Source organism: Helicoverpa zea, chromosome 24 (assembly GCF_022581195.2).
Source record: "Helicoverpa zea isolate HzStark_Cry1AcR chromosome 24, ilHelZeax1.1, whole genome shotgun sequence".
NCBI lineage: Eukaryota > Metazoa > Arthropoda > Insecta > Lepidoptera > Noctuidae > Helicoverpa > Helicoverpa zea.
Genome location: NC_061475.1, coordinates 984,547 through 1,001,190, shown reverse-complemented (window position 1 = coordinate 1,001,190; position 16,644 = coordinate 984,547). Strand labels below are relative to the sequence as shown.

The 16,644-nt window shown below is 36.7% G+C and overlaps 2 protein-coding genes across 5 annotated transcripts in view; one reads left to right on the top strand and one right to left on the bottom strand.

Moving 5' to 3' along the window:
* LOC124642239 (protein madd-4-like) overlaps positions 1–16,644 on the top strand; it is a 150,743-nt gene that overhangs the window by 32,164 nt on the left and 101,935 nt on the right. The gene's annotated exons all lie outside the window — the stretch shown is intronic.
* Positions 12,811–16,441, bottom strand: LOC124642241 (cilia- and flagella-associated protein 298-A). The gene is made up of 4 exons (XM_047180585.1): positions 16,203–16,441; positions 15,042–15,212; positions 14,511–14,754; positions 12,811–13,193 (listed from the first exon to the last, which is right to left on the bottom strand). The coding sequence occupies exons 1-4, from the start codon at positions 16,407–16,409 to the stop codon at positions 12,937–12,939; spliced, it is 879 nt and encodes a 292-aa protein (XP_047036541.1). The 5' UTR covers positions 16,410–16,441; the 3' UTR covers positions 12,811–12,936.

The window sequence follows — 16,644 nt, the reverse complement described above, 5'->3', positions numbered from 1 at the left end:
TGACATGGTATATCATAAACTCTTCATTTCTAGCCAAGGGAATATGAATTTCGAACATGAAAAAGCTATCTGTAATTCGGGCTCGCACGTACAGTAATTTGTATAAGTCTCTGATGTCACTTTGCGTATCTTGTATTGGCAATGTTAACGTTTTAGGTAGTCTTGCAGATATCTTATCTAGTTGTTCACTTAATTTCACCGGTGTAAGTAGTTGTACATTCATATGTCCTTTATAAATTTCGACCAGGCTGTCGTAGAGCATGTCTTGGATGTTTCTCAAGTTTGTGAGTAACAAATACGCTGTAAGTGACGCTGAAGTTAAAAAACTCGTTGCCATAGACATCTCGATTCCAGATTCGATACTCGCTAATCTCAAGTCAGTGTGCTTCATGAAATTGTTTATGGCAGCAAATTGTCGGTTGATGTTGACTTCGTTTCTTCTTAAAATGTTGTTTTCCAGTTCTATAATAGAAGTCTGGTTTTTTATTAGTTCCAACAAGTGGGCTTCGTTCTTTTTTACCGCGTGAATATCGGTTTGATATTGATCTGCAAAACGCTGATCAAGAATACCAAATAGGTTGTTCGCCACATAACCCACTCCATCGATCAAACCGCGTTTGTTTCGACCAGCAAGTTGTTTGTGTGGAGCAAGCAGAATGTTGTTGTAGTAGTTGAAGATCTCTAGTTCATGCGAAAGTTGTCCAAGTGTGGGTTTACAGTACCGTGGGTCCAATCTATCGCATAGTCCCGATAGTCCTTGCAGGTAGGTTTGCAGCTTCTCAACTCCGCTCCAGTAAGTTGTGAGGTTATAATACATCAAAAGTCTCCATTCATCATGTATCAACTGTGCCTTTCCAACCGTTTCATAATATAAAGGACGATTTCTTCCAAGGTTGGCAACTTGAACGTTATTTCCTGAGTCTTCTACGGTCAAACCGTTTGTACTCATAAGCAGAACAAATAGTGTAAGAAGTGTTGTAAACATGGTGAAACCTTTACTCTTTCCAGTTTGATACTGCCTTGCTTTAGGTTTTGTTGTATAGTTGGCCTGAATCGCGCCTCGATTTGCTGAATCGTCTATTTGCTTGTTGTCACGTTCAATCGGTAGTACTGATAGTTTCGTAATTGGTCGCTTGATTATGCCAGCTTGCGTTTTAATAGCTGTGACTCGCACACGTTCATCACTTCCAGGATAAACTTCAATCACCCGACCCATGGCCCACTTCCCAGGGGGAATATTGTTGTCTCTTATTAAAACGATATCTCCATTTTTTATGTTCGGGGTAGCTTTCCTCCATTTGCTACGAGTTTGCAGTGTAGTTAGATAGTCATTTGACCAGGTTCTCCAAAAACTCTGGAACATGTGTTCAGTTAGTTGCCATCTCTTTCTTATGTTAAGATACCGGTCATCTTCATAGTCTGATATCGGAAGTGTAAGCGTAGGGCTGCCAGTAAGAAAGTGGCCAGGTGTTAGGTAATGATAAAATTCGTCGGGGTCTTCAGTGAGCGGACATAATGGCCGTGAGTTCATGCAAGCCTCTATTTTAGCTAGCAGGGTAGTAAACTCTTCGAAGGTGAGTTTCTGCTCACCTAGAACACGGCGAAGATGATGCTTCATCGACCGCACCGCTGCTTCCCATAGACCCCCGGCGGTCGGCCAGGCGGGTGCGTTGAACTGCCACTCCACCTTCATTTTACTCACTTCACTAAATAACTCAGGAGAAAGTTCCTTTAGAAAATATTCAAACTCTCTATTCAGCATTCGGGAAGCTCCTTTGAAGTTAGTGCCGCAGTCAGAGTACATTACTTGTGGTGTCCCGCGTCTTGAACACATTCTCTGAAAGGCCATCATAAAAGCCTCTGTACTTAAATCTGACACAAGCTCGATGTGAACGGCTTTTGTCGCCATGCACACAAAAATAGCAATATAGCCCTTGGAGGTTTTCACTCCTCTCCCTTTGTTTAGTTTAACATCCACGTGACCTGTGAAGTCGATCCCGCAGTGTGTAAATGGCCGTGACGGTTTGACCCGCTGTGGTGGAAGATCCGCCATGAGTTGGTGGTTTTCGATGGACCGGAACCGGTGACAGCGAATACACTTGCGAATCTCAGTTTTGACGACTCTGTTACCACCTATTATCCAAAATCGTTGGCGGATATAAGCGAGGGTGAGTCGAGCGCCTCCGTGAAGTGTGGCGGCATGAGCTTGCGAGATAATCAGTAGTGTTAGTCTGCCCGTCTTCGAAAGTATTGCAGGGTTCTTTACGCCCGCAGGTAAATTAGTTTTATTCAATCGACCGCCAACCCGCATAACGCCATCCTCGTCTAGGTATGGGTTCAGTTTGCAAAGTGGGCTCTTGTTAGGTAATAATTGATTTTTTGATAACAATTCGTATTCCGTTTCAAAGTCATATCTCTGGACCTTCTGCGTTATTAAATTCATAGCGATAAATAATTCATTCGGTTTCAAGTAACACGGTGACAACATATGTGATTCGGTGTCATTTTTCTTCGTTGTTTGTTTGCTAATCCGTGCGTTTTTGCAGAATCGTAGAATCCAAGCGATAGTTCGTTGTACTACAGTTAAAGAACTATGTTTCTGTAATAATTCATTTATTATGTCGTTCGATTGTTTAAGGGCTGTCGCTACTTGTTTTTCCTCAATTTTTGTTGTAAAGCATTTCACTGTTTGCTCGATGTTAGTTTCAACTTGGAAAGTTTTCAGCACTTCGGGCCCCGTAAACCATAAAGAAAAGTTGAGTAGCTTACTTGGGTATAGGCCCCTAGTGGCGCAATCTGCGGGATTGTTTCTAGATTCTATGTATAACCAATGTGAAGCTGGTATCACCTTCCGAATAGTCAATACTCTATTTTCAACGTACTTTTCATATTTAGATGGTTCTCCTTGCAGCCATGCCAGTACTACTTGAGAATCAGACCAAGCCCATGTCGTTACGCTTGTGCCTTTAAGTGCTTTAGTCACCTTGTCTATAAGTTTGGATAGTAGTAGCGCACCGCAGAGCTCAAGTCGAGGTAGCGACAACTTTTGTGTGAGTGGTGCAACCCTAGTCTTTGCCGTCAGCAATGTGACACGCGGTCGTCCACACTCGGTCATTGTACGAGCGTATACAACGCAAGCGAAAGCTTTTTCGCTGGCGTCACAAAATCCAAATAAATCGATTTTGTTATTATGACTACCGATCCATCTATTAAGTTGTATATTTTTTATCTCAGGTAGTTCATTTTTCAGCTTCATCCATTGAGTCTGTATGTCAACAGGCAAGGTATCATCCCAGTCTAGTTTTTCTGTCCATACACGTTGAAAGATAAGTTTTGATAAAATAGTTATCGGTGCAAGAAACCCCATAGGATCGTAGAGTTGAGATATTTGTGAAAGCAAAATTCGTTTCGTCAACGGTTTCTTGCTATTTTCAGCTATTTTCCAGTTAAAAGTGAAAGTATCTGCGTTCGGATTCCAGCCTAATCCCAGCGTTTTCATGGAATCTTCCTGCTTAAAGTTGAAAGTAGTTTTCAAAATTTTGTCCTCACTTAGATGTTCCAATAATTCAGAGTTGTTACTGGTCCACTTACGTAGATTCATTCCTCCTGCCTCTAGGAGTTTTATAAGTTCAGCTTGAAGGTATTTTGCTGCTTTAAGCGAATTATGACCGCTAACGAGGTCATCGGCGTACAGTTCATTTTCCAGAATATTTGCTGCCTCAGGATAATTGTGTCGCTCATCAATTGCAAGTTGTTTTAGCGTTCGCATCGCTAGCCACGGCGCGCATTTTGTACCATATGTTACAGTACATAGAGCATATTCTTGTAACATGTGATCAGCTGACGTGCGCCATATGATCTTCTGAAGGTTTTGTTGTTCTTCATGAAGCCAGAATGAGGAATGAGGTAAACTGAAGACGGCGATTATCATACCGATGTATCAGCATCTCCCAGCATGAATCATAGTTATCAGAGTTTATTGACAGATGCTGTACTAGGCGTTCCGCTTCACCCTTTAATTTAGTTTTTAGATGTTGCATTTTTTGCGACTTAGGGATGGTTGGATTGTTGTGAATAGTTTCGAGAAAAATATCTTTGAAAGAAATCCACTGAATATAGTTACCAGAGAACTCAGGAATTTCAATTTTCGGCGCGGATCGTTGGTAATGAGCATTCGACCAGATCTTACTATTTAGTGCTTTTCTAATACTGTCGTACCTGTTTTCAATATCCTCAAACTTCTGCATGTATTCGTCTTTAAAGCTTTGATCTTTCAGCGCACCTTCCAGTTCCCAGTGTATCTTCTCAATACAATCCCATTTAGTTTTCAAAGTTGATACGCAATCTTCCAATTCCCACTTTTCGGTAATAAATTCAAGGTCAATCTTCGTCATAGCTCTTTTCAACGCTTTGAATCTAGCTTCTTGTTGAGCCATAAGTTCTTTAGTCTTCTCATCAGCTTTATCTTGGAGAATCTCAATTAAATTGACGTCTAAGGACTCCTTCTGCTTTTGTTGAGTAAATAGTAATTCTTTCATATGACTTTTAGTCGATTCGTACAGCTGTTTAGTTTTTTCATAAACCTTGTTAGTGAAGTAGTTAATATTCGACTTGTCTTCAAGTACTTCTAGCTTTGTTATGTGTCTATGTTCAAATTCTTCCCACAGTTGTTCTAGTTTAGCAAGACGTTGCTGTAAGTAGCTTTCCGTCTTTCTGCTGGCGCTGTCCTTTTTGTAGTTAGAACAGAGTGCCTTGATGCTCTCAAAAGTAGCTTCTTGAGCAGTTAACCCCCTTTTTTTAGTTAAGTTATGATAGTAAGTTGTAGTAGATTCAATACCTCAGTTAGGTGCTGGTTCCTGGATACTCAGCGCGCTCTGAGACCGCCACTACGAAATTCGATTTCTCAATCGACTTGGTGAGACCCGCTTGTGGGAGGCCAAGCCACCGATTCGCTATCGCAGTATAAGTCACCAGAAGCACTAAGTGTTATTGTCGAAGGACCAAAATGTACGATGTGTTACGTCGCACAGACAGTAGAGTAGTAGTTAGGTAGAGTATTGGAGTGCAATCAGAAGAAGTTATAGTTTAAGTTCACTGTTTATTCTTATCAAAGTTACAAGTTTTAGTAAAGTAAAGTGGATCACACGCGACGTCAGTATCGGCCGGTGTACTCTTTCGCACTCGCCGCTAATCGACCTCAATTAACGTAAGGTGCCGAATTAGCGAAATAAGTAGAAATAACAAAATAATACAAATGTACGGACATGTAACCGTACATACGGATTTTATCGCGTTATATTAATATTATTTAATCCCGACGTTTCCCGATGTTTATTTAAATGTCTAATATTCGCGTAAGTGTCAGAAATCGATAAGTTTTAGTTTTATTCGATTTTCCTTGTGCTTTTTCACTAAACAGTTTTATTTTTAAAAATCTGTTTCATATGGCACCATATTCACACCTCTTTTACCTAACATTTCTTCATCACTATCAACAAAAATCCCTACTTCAAAACAAAAATTAATCCCCACCACAAAACAGAAACAAACAACTAGATATTTATTTCACAGTGCTTGAAAAATCTTCTTGATTACTACATTTACAACGAGCAGTCATTAAAGCAAGCGAAAGGAATTAATTTCAAAATGGTGGATTGAAAAGTTGCTGAGCACACTGCTTTAACAATTTGCATCGCGCTCCCTGAATATTAATCAGATTTTAATAATGAAAACATGGGTTTATGGAATACTGGTATTGTCTTTAGAATACGAAGTATTTGCTTATTTATGTATTTATTTGCTGTTTGTTTCAAAATATTTTTCTTGCGATTGAATATAACCCTATTATTAGATCATAAAACTTATTAAAAGCTTTTTAAGTATTTAACGCTGTCCTTAAACTGAATTTATTTAGATAAGTTCAGAGATTTTCAGCAGGTCATTTACGTGACGTATTATTGTTTAGAGCAAATTTTTTGGGAAACAAGACAAAGAAGATTTACTTATGCTTTCAATACCTATGGTATAGTATATGTAGTGTAGTATAGTAGTCAGAGTGGTATGTTGACGATGTTTACAAATACTTCTTCTGACATATATCCTGGATAATTGCTAAACATACTTGCTAACTACTCATTTTATCTATCAAGGTCAACTCTATCAACTATCAAGGTAAAACAGGTAAAACTTAACCCCACTACTACCCACCCCCATTTTTCACTCCATACCATAACCGCCCCACTTCTGACAACAAACAAGCATAATAACCTATTGTGTGTTATCTGTGAAGTGTCAATTCATTGTTCGTGTCGTGTGGCTGACGTGTGGATAACGTGTGTGCGAGTGTGACGTCACTGTGGCCATTTTGAATTTGCAATGAGTGGCATATGTCAGTTTGGTCGGACGGGTTTGTGATTGGCGGGGTATTAGAGAAAGTTTTGGGTGAAAAAATATTTTATCTGATCGTTTCTGCCGTTAAGATTGTAGTGATGTCGAGGAATCTGATCGGAAAATGTATTTTATGGCTAGCATAGCATCTACCTATTTCTTTTTGCGCTATTGCTAGTAGTTTCCTCAAACGTGCTTGAGAGACTGCTGACATATTTAATAATTTGGTCCCTCGGTGGGCACCATATATTTATGCAATGCATGATTATCTTTCTTGATTTTGCTCGCAACTTTATCTATACACCAAGGGCACTACTTTTCGTACCCGGGTAAAAATATTTCGGTCTCTAAGAAGTATCAGTCCTATTTTGTCCCGGTGCCAAACATATCAAATAGTGATGCCGGTTTAGCGTGAACATAACAAAAAGTTTTTTATTTATCAATCCGTTTTCGTTTTTGATAGTTATCTGGACAAAGATCATTGTACTTACAAAAGGAAAGGTATAGGTAGCTATTTCTATGGAGATTAAATTTATGTAATAAGGCTGATATCGGATTATGTGCACATCACATACCATCACATAACTTTTATGGTCAAACATTATATTAAATACATGAAGCCAACTTCAAAAGCTGACAAAATTATTTGTTTATTTTGCGCAAATTTTGTGGATTTTAATGGATTTTAACAAGCGTGCCAGACCACAAACCGAAACATGCTGAGAGTACATCAATTGACTGCTACTTTATTGAAAATGCCGCTGAAAGCACTGAAATACGTGTTGACATGTCAATATTTATGAATTGTTCACTTGAATTAAGGGCTTATTGTGGCTATATAAATAATTTGTAGTTAATCATGGAGTATGTGGACAAAGGGATCTGGAAGGAACAGAAGTGGTTTTGTTGCACCAGCTGCTGCCTTTTTGAAGGTTCAAGTTTATGTTCGTGTACACAATGCTTACTTTAAAATATCTTTCATGTTAGGAAATAAGAACCGATAGACATACCCATCAATATTTCAAAAATTGCCAATTTCTGGCTTCGAGAAGGTATTATATTAATAATGTATCTCATTTTCATTTAGTACTTAAAATATTGGCTATTGGCTATTGCCCGTGTCCTAAAGGAGCTATTTTTCGCTGCCGGATCAAAAGTAGACCTTGTGTGTTTCAAATCAGTTAAGGAAGTACTTATGGGCTGAAAGCTCGACAGACATTACGGTAATTTTTTTGCTGTACAAATAATATTAATGGATGTGTTTGGTAGGTTTGACCTTCTCGACTTTATGTCGGTTTTAATAGATATCCCGTTCCGCAGCCCGCGGAAAAAAAGATCCCACCCAAAACAAAAATGTGAAAGACTGCCAAGTTCGATAATATGGGAATGCTTCGCCTATAAAAGAAGTGAGATCTGAATAAGTACCAAGTTCCATACACATACCTCAGTTAAAAATAGTTACTTTTTAATGATGTTACTTGGCAAGTTTTCATACACCTTGTTATAAACCTACTAAACGCAATGAATCAAGTATTTAATTTTCTATTAAAACTTGCCAAGTAATCATCATTAAAAAGTAACTATTTTTAACTGAGGTATGTGTATGGAACTTGGTACTTATTCAGATCTCACTTCTTTTATAGGCGAAGCATTCCCATATTATCGAACTTGGCAGTCTTTCACATTTTTGTTTTGGGTGGGATTTCATTTATTTTTGTAAGGTTGTTTATTTTATTTTTTTCTTATGATGAAGTTAGTTAAAGAAATGTCTCATTTATACTATCTTTTAGATTTTTTAATATGCACTATGTTTCTTACAAAGAAATGAACTAGATTAACTATGACTAGATTTACCAACTGACTGACATGACATGTTATCATATATTATGTTCGTGGATCAAAGTTACACATTCGTTATTTTCGAAAGTGATTCACACTTGGCCGTTTTCAGATTTTTACTTTACTTTGACTATATACAAACCTTTGTACCATTCGAAGATATATTATATAAATATAGATAAATTTAGTTCGTTTTAGTTCCTTAGGGGTATAAATTTACACCGGGTATAAAACACCTTCATTATTTTGAAATCGACTCACACTTGGCCATTTTCAGATTTTTCCCTTTACCTTGACATAAAGACCTACCTCCATGCCAAATTTCAAGTCAATACGACCATTGGAAGTGGTCTAGGTTTTTGATGAGTGAGTCAGTGAATCAGTGAATAAGTGAATAAGTGAATCAGTCAGTGAGTGTATAGTAAAAATAGCGATTTTCTGACGTCAATATCTCAAGACCTACAATAGGTATATTAATGAAATTTTGTATTTTAGATAAGTGAGGGGGTCTCAACAGATACTAGAAATTTGATATGCGTAAATAAAATAGATTTTGAGTTACAGGGGGGTCGAATTTGGCCCGAAATGGTTCGTGTAATATAACCCACGGCCGGTGTGTCGCCTTTTTTGCTCGAACTTGGCGGACACACTGCCGTGTGTCTAGATATCTATGTCCCCCCTAATCTGTTATTAAGTATTTTGTATGTATTATTAACTATATAGTGTATATGTATTATGTAGTTGATGTGTTTGTTTGCATTGTTCTTATCCTTCTTCTCCCTCTTCTAGGTTGTGATGATGACGAATGTTCGGTGTTAGATGATTGCTGTGTGTTCTGTTCCTGGATGGCTGGTCCCGCTTGCGTGCTTGGTGATGGATGCGTGTTTTGAGTGTCTGGTGTTTGTGTGTCAGTGTGTGAATGTTGTTCTTCTACTGTTCGTACGAATACTGTGTCTCCTAATACTTTGCTGAGTATGATTGATGAATGTATGGCTGCTTGATTTTGGAGTATATGGATGTTAATTGAAGCGTCTAATTGATCTATGTACTTTTTAATGCTTTTTGCAACGATGCCCGTCACGCCTACTACTATCGGAATGACAGCCCTTTGTGTATTCCACAGCCGGCTGATTTCAGTTTTCAAAATAATAAGATATTACTGGTATTCTATACATGAACAAAGATCGCTATTCTCTTATTACCTTCACCCACAATTTCTATCCTGCACCAAACTTATTTAGATACAAAACGTTTGCCATTCCGTTAAATTTTAGCTTCAAAAACGGGAAATTGGAGCAAATTAACATAAACTCCTGTGTCTGAGCTATGAACTTACATATTGCGGCTTTTGTATCACTGTAGTGTTGCAGGTTAAAGCTCAAACTAGTTTGTTTCAGTTTTCGTATCTTTTAGTTAATTGTGGAGACGACAGGTAAATTTTTCTACTATAGTTTGTTATGTAACCTGAACTTAGGTTTTTAAAATTTTACAGTTAAGTGTGTGAACCTAAAGAAACATTAAAAAATAATGGATTTATTTCTAATCCTCTAAAAATACGGTCAGTTATACTGTTCTACAAAATCTTCCGGAAAAAAACTACACGATTTTCCTTCCCGAACGTAAATATTCTTCCCCTATTCCCTCAATAATCATGAATGACATCCCCCAATATTCTTTCCGAACCCCATACCCTCATATCATATTCCCATGGCTTAATTACCTTCGTAATCAACGCACCATCGATCCAGAACCACCGTACATATCAAGTCGGTTGAGATTAACGTGCAAACATTATCCTTCTTACAGAGCTTATAACCGGATTACACCGTTCACGTCTCGTATAAACCGGAATAAACCAGTCTGAACCGCCTTTAACTGGAAATCAGCGGTTACAGAAGGACAATTGATTTTGTAGGCTTCTAGGAGAAAACAATTAAAGCGCACAATTTTACATCGATAGATTCGTTGATTTAACGTGGAATAGACACCTGGCATTTCCTTTCCAGGATAACCTTATCCTATCAGAAAGGTCAAAACTCTTTGACCTTTCTCTTGTCAGGAGTGGATAAAAATATCGGTATCCCCAAACGCTACTCAATAGCAGTCTCGATATTACATTTCCAGAGGCCGTCAGTTGGATTTAAGAAAACTGATAAGCTTATTAGGTGATTGAACCTGTAGTTCACTTGAAAAGAAACCGAAGATGAAGCTCAATATTTTTCCACAAGATAAAAAAGTTGTTCTTCTGCCCAAACCTCTGTAAGATCCCAAGCCAGCTGCAAGCGGTTATATCGGGATTGTCTCCGCTAATGAGTGTCGTAATGACGACATCGTTGTAGCAGGCTGCGTGAGAATAATTGCCACTGTATGGAACGGCAGAATCTCCATGTTTTAAGTACATTTGTGACGCTGAAATTGGATGAGGTTTTAATAGTGCCAGCTTTTGTTTTTGTTGCTATTGGATTATGTAGGCTATGAGATTTTAATTAGTTTTATTTTATTGAAGTTTGTGAAATATAATATTTGGAGTATTATATTACTTTTTAACTGATATTCATAGGTCTTTGAGGAGGTCTAAATGAATTAAATTTGACTGGGAATTAAACGATACTAATAATGAACCAAAAAATGGTTTTTAAGGTAAATTAAAGTTACTGTATATACGCGAGTGAATTCACAGTAAGAAGTTACCTAGTTTAGGAATTAAAATCAATGTAACATCACACCTATCTTATCCAGAACATAATTTAGGGTTACCTGAGCAAGAATAGTTTTCTTTGCTCTTATATAAAGCAATCAGAAAGCTATTTATCCAAACAATGATTTTTTATTTAAAAAGTCAATAATTTACACGTGTGAGAATATTTGAATACCTCAAAAATGTTCAGTGTAACCAAACCTACATTTGGTATGATGGATGGCTAGGGGTGAAGAAATGATTACACATAAAAGAATAATAAGAAAGATGTATCACTTTGATAATGGTAAAGGATTCACGGACGGTTCCTTTGGCAAACAAAATTTTAAACTACATAGTTTCTCTGTACCTTTTCAATGGAATTAGGTTAGTGTTTCGGATTTGAGAAAACTCTGACTCTGGCTTGTTAGGTTATTAAACCTGGAGTTTAAGATTACTGTAAATCAATAACATAAAAACTAGACTGTTCTGTATTACCAATGATTTATAATAAAAACTGAAAAAATCATTAGGTAGGTATACTTATGTGTCAGTCCTCGGTAAAAGGTATCTTATGGACGTTTTCACTTACCTACCACATTGTGTTTCTATAGTCTAGAATACTAAACTAAAAGAATTAAGCGCCGTAGGGTACATATTGTTCTTAGTCTTCTTTCTAATATACTCTACTACATAAATCTTACCAGAAAGCCTCCGATCTCAGTCCAAAATTCAGATGTTTCACATTTAAACTGTTCGTGTGTATCACGGTCTGATGTGGTGATAAAGTTATACATCATACTTCAGTAATAATAACCTGTCCACGTGTACATTATCTGATCTATTGTTACGTTTCTATGTATATTATGTACACAAGATTTATAGTATGTTAGTTTAGAACTGATGATGATGTTCTCTTATCCGATTATCGGCCACGGCGGCAGTTCTCATATAAGGAGGTTGGCCAGCTTCGCAGGACATCTTATAGCGCAAACATTTGCGCAGAACGGGTGCATGAGTCGCTATTTCTTCATCCTCTTAGCGCGATGAGACAATCGGACATAACCGGAGAGAGATCAGGTGCAAAGAGTGTTTAGAACTATAAAGACCAACTAAAAAGTTTGTATAACAATTAGCAGATTGGCTATATGGCTTACTTAGTGTGAATTTCAATAACTTATCTATCTGTAGATTTGTTTCATAGGCTCTTTTTAGTTTTTTACATGATTACTTAATATCTTATTTTATTCTATCTAGTATCATACTTTTTATTCCGTTATTTGAGATTAATACAGTCAATTAACAAAATCGATGGCAAACGACTTTCATGAACGCATTTTTACTCCTATGCTTGTATTAATTCACCCACAATACACAAGTACGTAGCGAGAAGGGAACCACACATAGTAGATTACATAACAAGAAGATATTAAATCCAGGACAGAATATTAATATTGAAAGGGTAGACTTCAATATTCGGAGCATGATAACAATCTCACATTGTACCCTTATCAGGAAAATGCGCCCTTTATTAAGTAACGCGAAAATATCTATGAAAAAGTTGTTCACCTGTACCTAGGTTTTCTTCTGTCCTGAATAATGATCAATGTAAAAATGTATACTTCGAAATAAGTATTTAATCTGAAGAAATGCTTTAAAAACCGCCAACTTCGAAAATCACGTTTGTTTATGGGAGCCCCTTTACATACTTATATCAATATAATTAGCTTCAACAGAAATAAATAATTTGTGAAGATTTCAGCTCTATAAACTACCATATCATGATGCGTGAGATACAGCCTGGTGACAGAAAGACAGCGAAATCTTGGTAGAAGGGTTCTATATTATCCCTGTGGACATGGAAGCCTAAAAAAGTAGGAAAAACTAGATAAAATAAAACAAAAAAGGCAATTAAACGTAAACTATAATTAAAACAATATTACGCCAATACAGACACCATGATAATCACCACAAAAAAAAGAAAGAAAACAAAAGAAAGTATTCTCTTCATACCACATCATCATCATCATCATTTACTTCTTAAAAGTGGGCTTCCAGGAAATATTATCCAAGCCATGGAACTGCCTCTTCATACTATGTCCATCAGCCCACTTGGAGTCCAGGTAGTGGTCATCTTCATCCTGTTCCAGTTTCTTCCATTCCTCCTGCTTCCTGTAAGCGTGGAGAGTCAATTGCTTTCGTTCTTCTTCAGACATTATTGGCTCTCTACCTGGTGCGCCTTCGGAGGTGGAGCAAAGCTTGACCGTGACTTTTGTCTTGTTATTTTTACCTGGAATGTTTAGAGAAAATGTAGAAGGTGTTATAATATTACCCGTTAAAAATAAATGTAAATATCTATGTAAATAAAAAGTACATTTAGTCAAAAGAAATCTTCTTCTTATATATTAAAATGTATTGCTGTTCGTTAGTCTGACTTAAACTCCATAATGGCTGGACCGATTTGGCTTATTTTGGTTTTAAAATGTTTGTAGAGGTCCTGGGAAGGTTTAAACGATACGAAGTTCGCGGGATCAGCTAGTATAAATATATAAATGCAGATTTTTTAAATTATTTTTTTATCTTTCTTTGTGCACATCCATTCTGCTAAGTTATATCGTTAATTTTAAGGAAATAGGATTGGCATTCCAATATAAAATGAAATGTTTTTCTTATGTGGCAAATTTTAACTGGTCCTCCACGTTTCAAATATCTCTTTGCAAGGGACTATTTACCTCCCTTTCAACTTTAGGTACGCCCTTTTATGTAACATCCTATACAAATCGGTTCTAAAAACTTGGCTATTAATATCAAGATAAAACCGCCGTTCAAATATGATAGATAAACATTTTAGCTAACTCAAATCCCTCATGAAATTTTTATTGAACAAATCCAATTAATCATTGCAAATCTCTTAAGTACACAAAAACAATTTGTTAGATTCGTTAATCTGAACATTTGTATTTGATCAATTTGGATTCTGGTTACATTCTGAACAAAACTGAGGTTTTATGTCAATATTGGTTGAATTATTTTAGGCATATTTTTGGTATTAGGTAGACAAAGTTATCATCAAAGTCACGGGCAAATTGAAGGTCATTTGGTGGTTTTTGATTTGACAGTAATGGACTTCTGAAGCCTGGCTTCCTTGGTTACTGATAAAGTGTCAATTATAGTTCGGCCATTCAGAGAATGCGTTCCTGACACGTCGCGATTGAACTGACGACGTAACTTTGCAATGGCGTTGCAGTTACGATAAAAATATTTTTGCTGGTTGTTTACCGTTTTAACAATTGAGGAGCATTAAAACAACATTATTATATCAATAATCAATGAATGTAGTTACGTCGTCAGTTCAATCGCGACGTGTCAGGAACGCATTCTCTGAATGGCCGAACTATAGTTGCCTGATTATATCTACCGGATATAGGCTGCTTATACATATATTCCACCAGATATTGCTGTTTATTATCCGAAACCTGTGAATTTATCTGTCAGATAACTCCCTCTATCGGAGAATTTATCTGTAATCGGTGAACCTATCCATCTGTTTGTTAATATCATCAAACCTCATTCTTCCTTCCTTAGCATACGAGATAAAAATGCTTACCCAAATGATCTCTCAACTTGTTCCCACTCAAGAACTTCTTCCCACAAGCCCACAAACAGGCTCTAGAAGGGTCTATCACTTCATTAGCAGCCTGAGTTCCAGACAGATCCTCCACATTGTCCAGTTCCATGCGGACTGGGTCATGAGGAGGCAGACCTCCAGGGAAGACGATCTTGGTAGCTCCTCGGAGCTCGTCTAAGGCTCTCGCTACGTCTTTCTGGGTTAAGCATTTGCGGAGATCCACCTGAAAATAAAGTAGGAATTGGTGTTACGATGTGAAAGTACTCTTTGTTTGATGTTTTCAAAAATATTGTTCGTCTTTTAGATTAAAGATACAAAAGTGCATTCGGAATGAGCTGAGATGATATTAGATGCCTGGGTTGTTATAAAATTTGTATTGTCACGAGTTGTTTACCTTATTTTTATTCATTTTTGTGTAAATATTTGTTAATGTGTTTGTTCTGTAAATATCTATGTAAATAAAAGTTGTATTAGAAACAAAAGATTTATTAATAGCATTAATAAACTTACATGTTTCTTACTAATCATCTCTTTAGCATCTTCGGCAGCTTTCTTGATAATCTCCTGCATATTAGGAGGAGGTGCCAGACCACAGCGACGGCCCATGTCATCCTTCACAAACACGTGACCTGGTGGAGCACAGCGCTTAGCCCAGGGGTCTTCTAGCTTCAACTCTTTGATCTGAAAAATGCAAATTACAAATTCATCGTTCTTCTGCGTTTATATCAATTTATTATTTGGAATAGGTGTAGCCATGTCTTCTTCATCTATAGTTTCCTGTCTGAAGTCATGTCACATATAAAATTTTCGAGCCTATGCAAATTACAACTGGAATGCTCATTTCTTAGATCTATCGGTTATAGATTTGGTATGAAAAGATTACTACCGAAAGGACATATAATCTAAACATGCTAAACATTATGATATATAAACAAACTGATTACTTCCTGATCTAGACATGGAATGTATATCTTACTACACTATCTAGGTACCCATAACAACGATAGAAATATATAGCGAAGCAATGGAACAAATAAAACTCTGAATATAAAAAATATAACTCTGCCGTGTATGTACATATTAGAAATATGCAAATTTGCTCACAAACACCAAGACTTTTACACCAAACGAGAAAACATACAAACAAGGTACACACTTAGACACAAAACACGACTCAACCTACCATCATCCCGCTTAAAAATACACTCTACAAGTCCTCTGGTAATGTTGGTAAAAATATATAATATGCTACCAGAAACAATAAAAAATGAAAAAAAACTCCATCTATTCGTAAATAAATTAAAAAAGTTATTATTAAAAAAATGTTATTATAGTGTCGATGAATATTTAAGTGATAAATCTCTAAAACTAGAAAAATAAAGTCTATAATTTTAATTGTAATGTTAGTGTTATGTAAATGTTTTTAGAATAAGTTGAATTGTAATTATACTTAAGTTATTTGAATGTAAAGTCCTCTCCACATACGTATATTAAGAATATCTTTTGCTGTGCCCGACAGGGTCCATAATTGTTACCTACCAAATAAATGTTTACCACCTAAACCTACATTGTGGAATGCAATAAAGAATTGAGTATTGAGTATTGAGTAAAATATCTAGTCCTTCGTCGTCCGTATCAGATCTTTCTATTATTATTGTATCAATCTCTCACCTGTTCTTCAGTCAATCCCTGCATCTCAGGCGGCAAAAAGGTCCCATGCTTCTGCAGCTCATCGATCTCATAGCAAATCCTCGTCACCTTTAGCCTCCCATTAAATATAGCCGTTATATCCTTCACCACTTCATCCACATCTTTATCAACATCTGTTTCGTAAAGAAACTGATTTTCATCACCCCTTTTTACAAGGAATAACACCATTTTTACTTTAGTTTAGTTACAATTGTCAGAAAGCCGTGAAATTGCTGTTTATTGAGCAAATAGAGTTGCCATGGAGTTGTTAGTGGTTGCCATGGTGACGGATAATTGGGTGATGTGTTTGGAACTGTTTGGAATGAATTTTAATGTGGGGTTCAAAGATCAAACGTTATGGGGTGCAAGAGTAATGTCTTTGATGGGGTATGTATAGTGTTTGAAATGTAATTATAGTTTGAGG

What these genes read in the sequence shown, in the direction of transcription:
- LOC124642241 (XM_047180585.1), bottom strand. Translation starts at nt 16,409, where the DNA reads ATGGTGTTATTCCTTGTAAAAAGGGGTGATGAAAATCAGTTTCTTTAC. An exon ending in AGGGATTGACTGAAGAACAG is followed by an intron (nt 15,213 to 16,202) that starts GTGAGAGATTGA and finishes TGCATTTTTCAG; the next exon opens with ATCAAAGAGTTGAAGCTAGA. An exon ending in CAAGTTGAGAGATCATTTGG is followed by an intron (nt 13,194 to 14,510) that starts GTAAGCATTTTT and finishes TAAACATTCCAG; the next exon opens with GTAAAAATAACAAGACAAAA.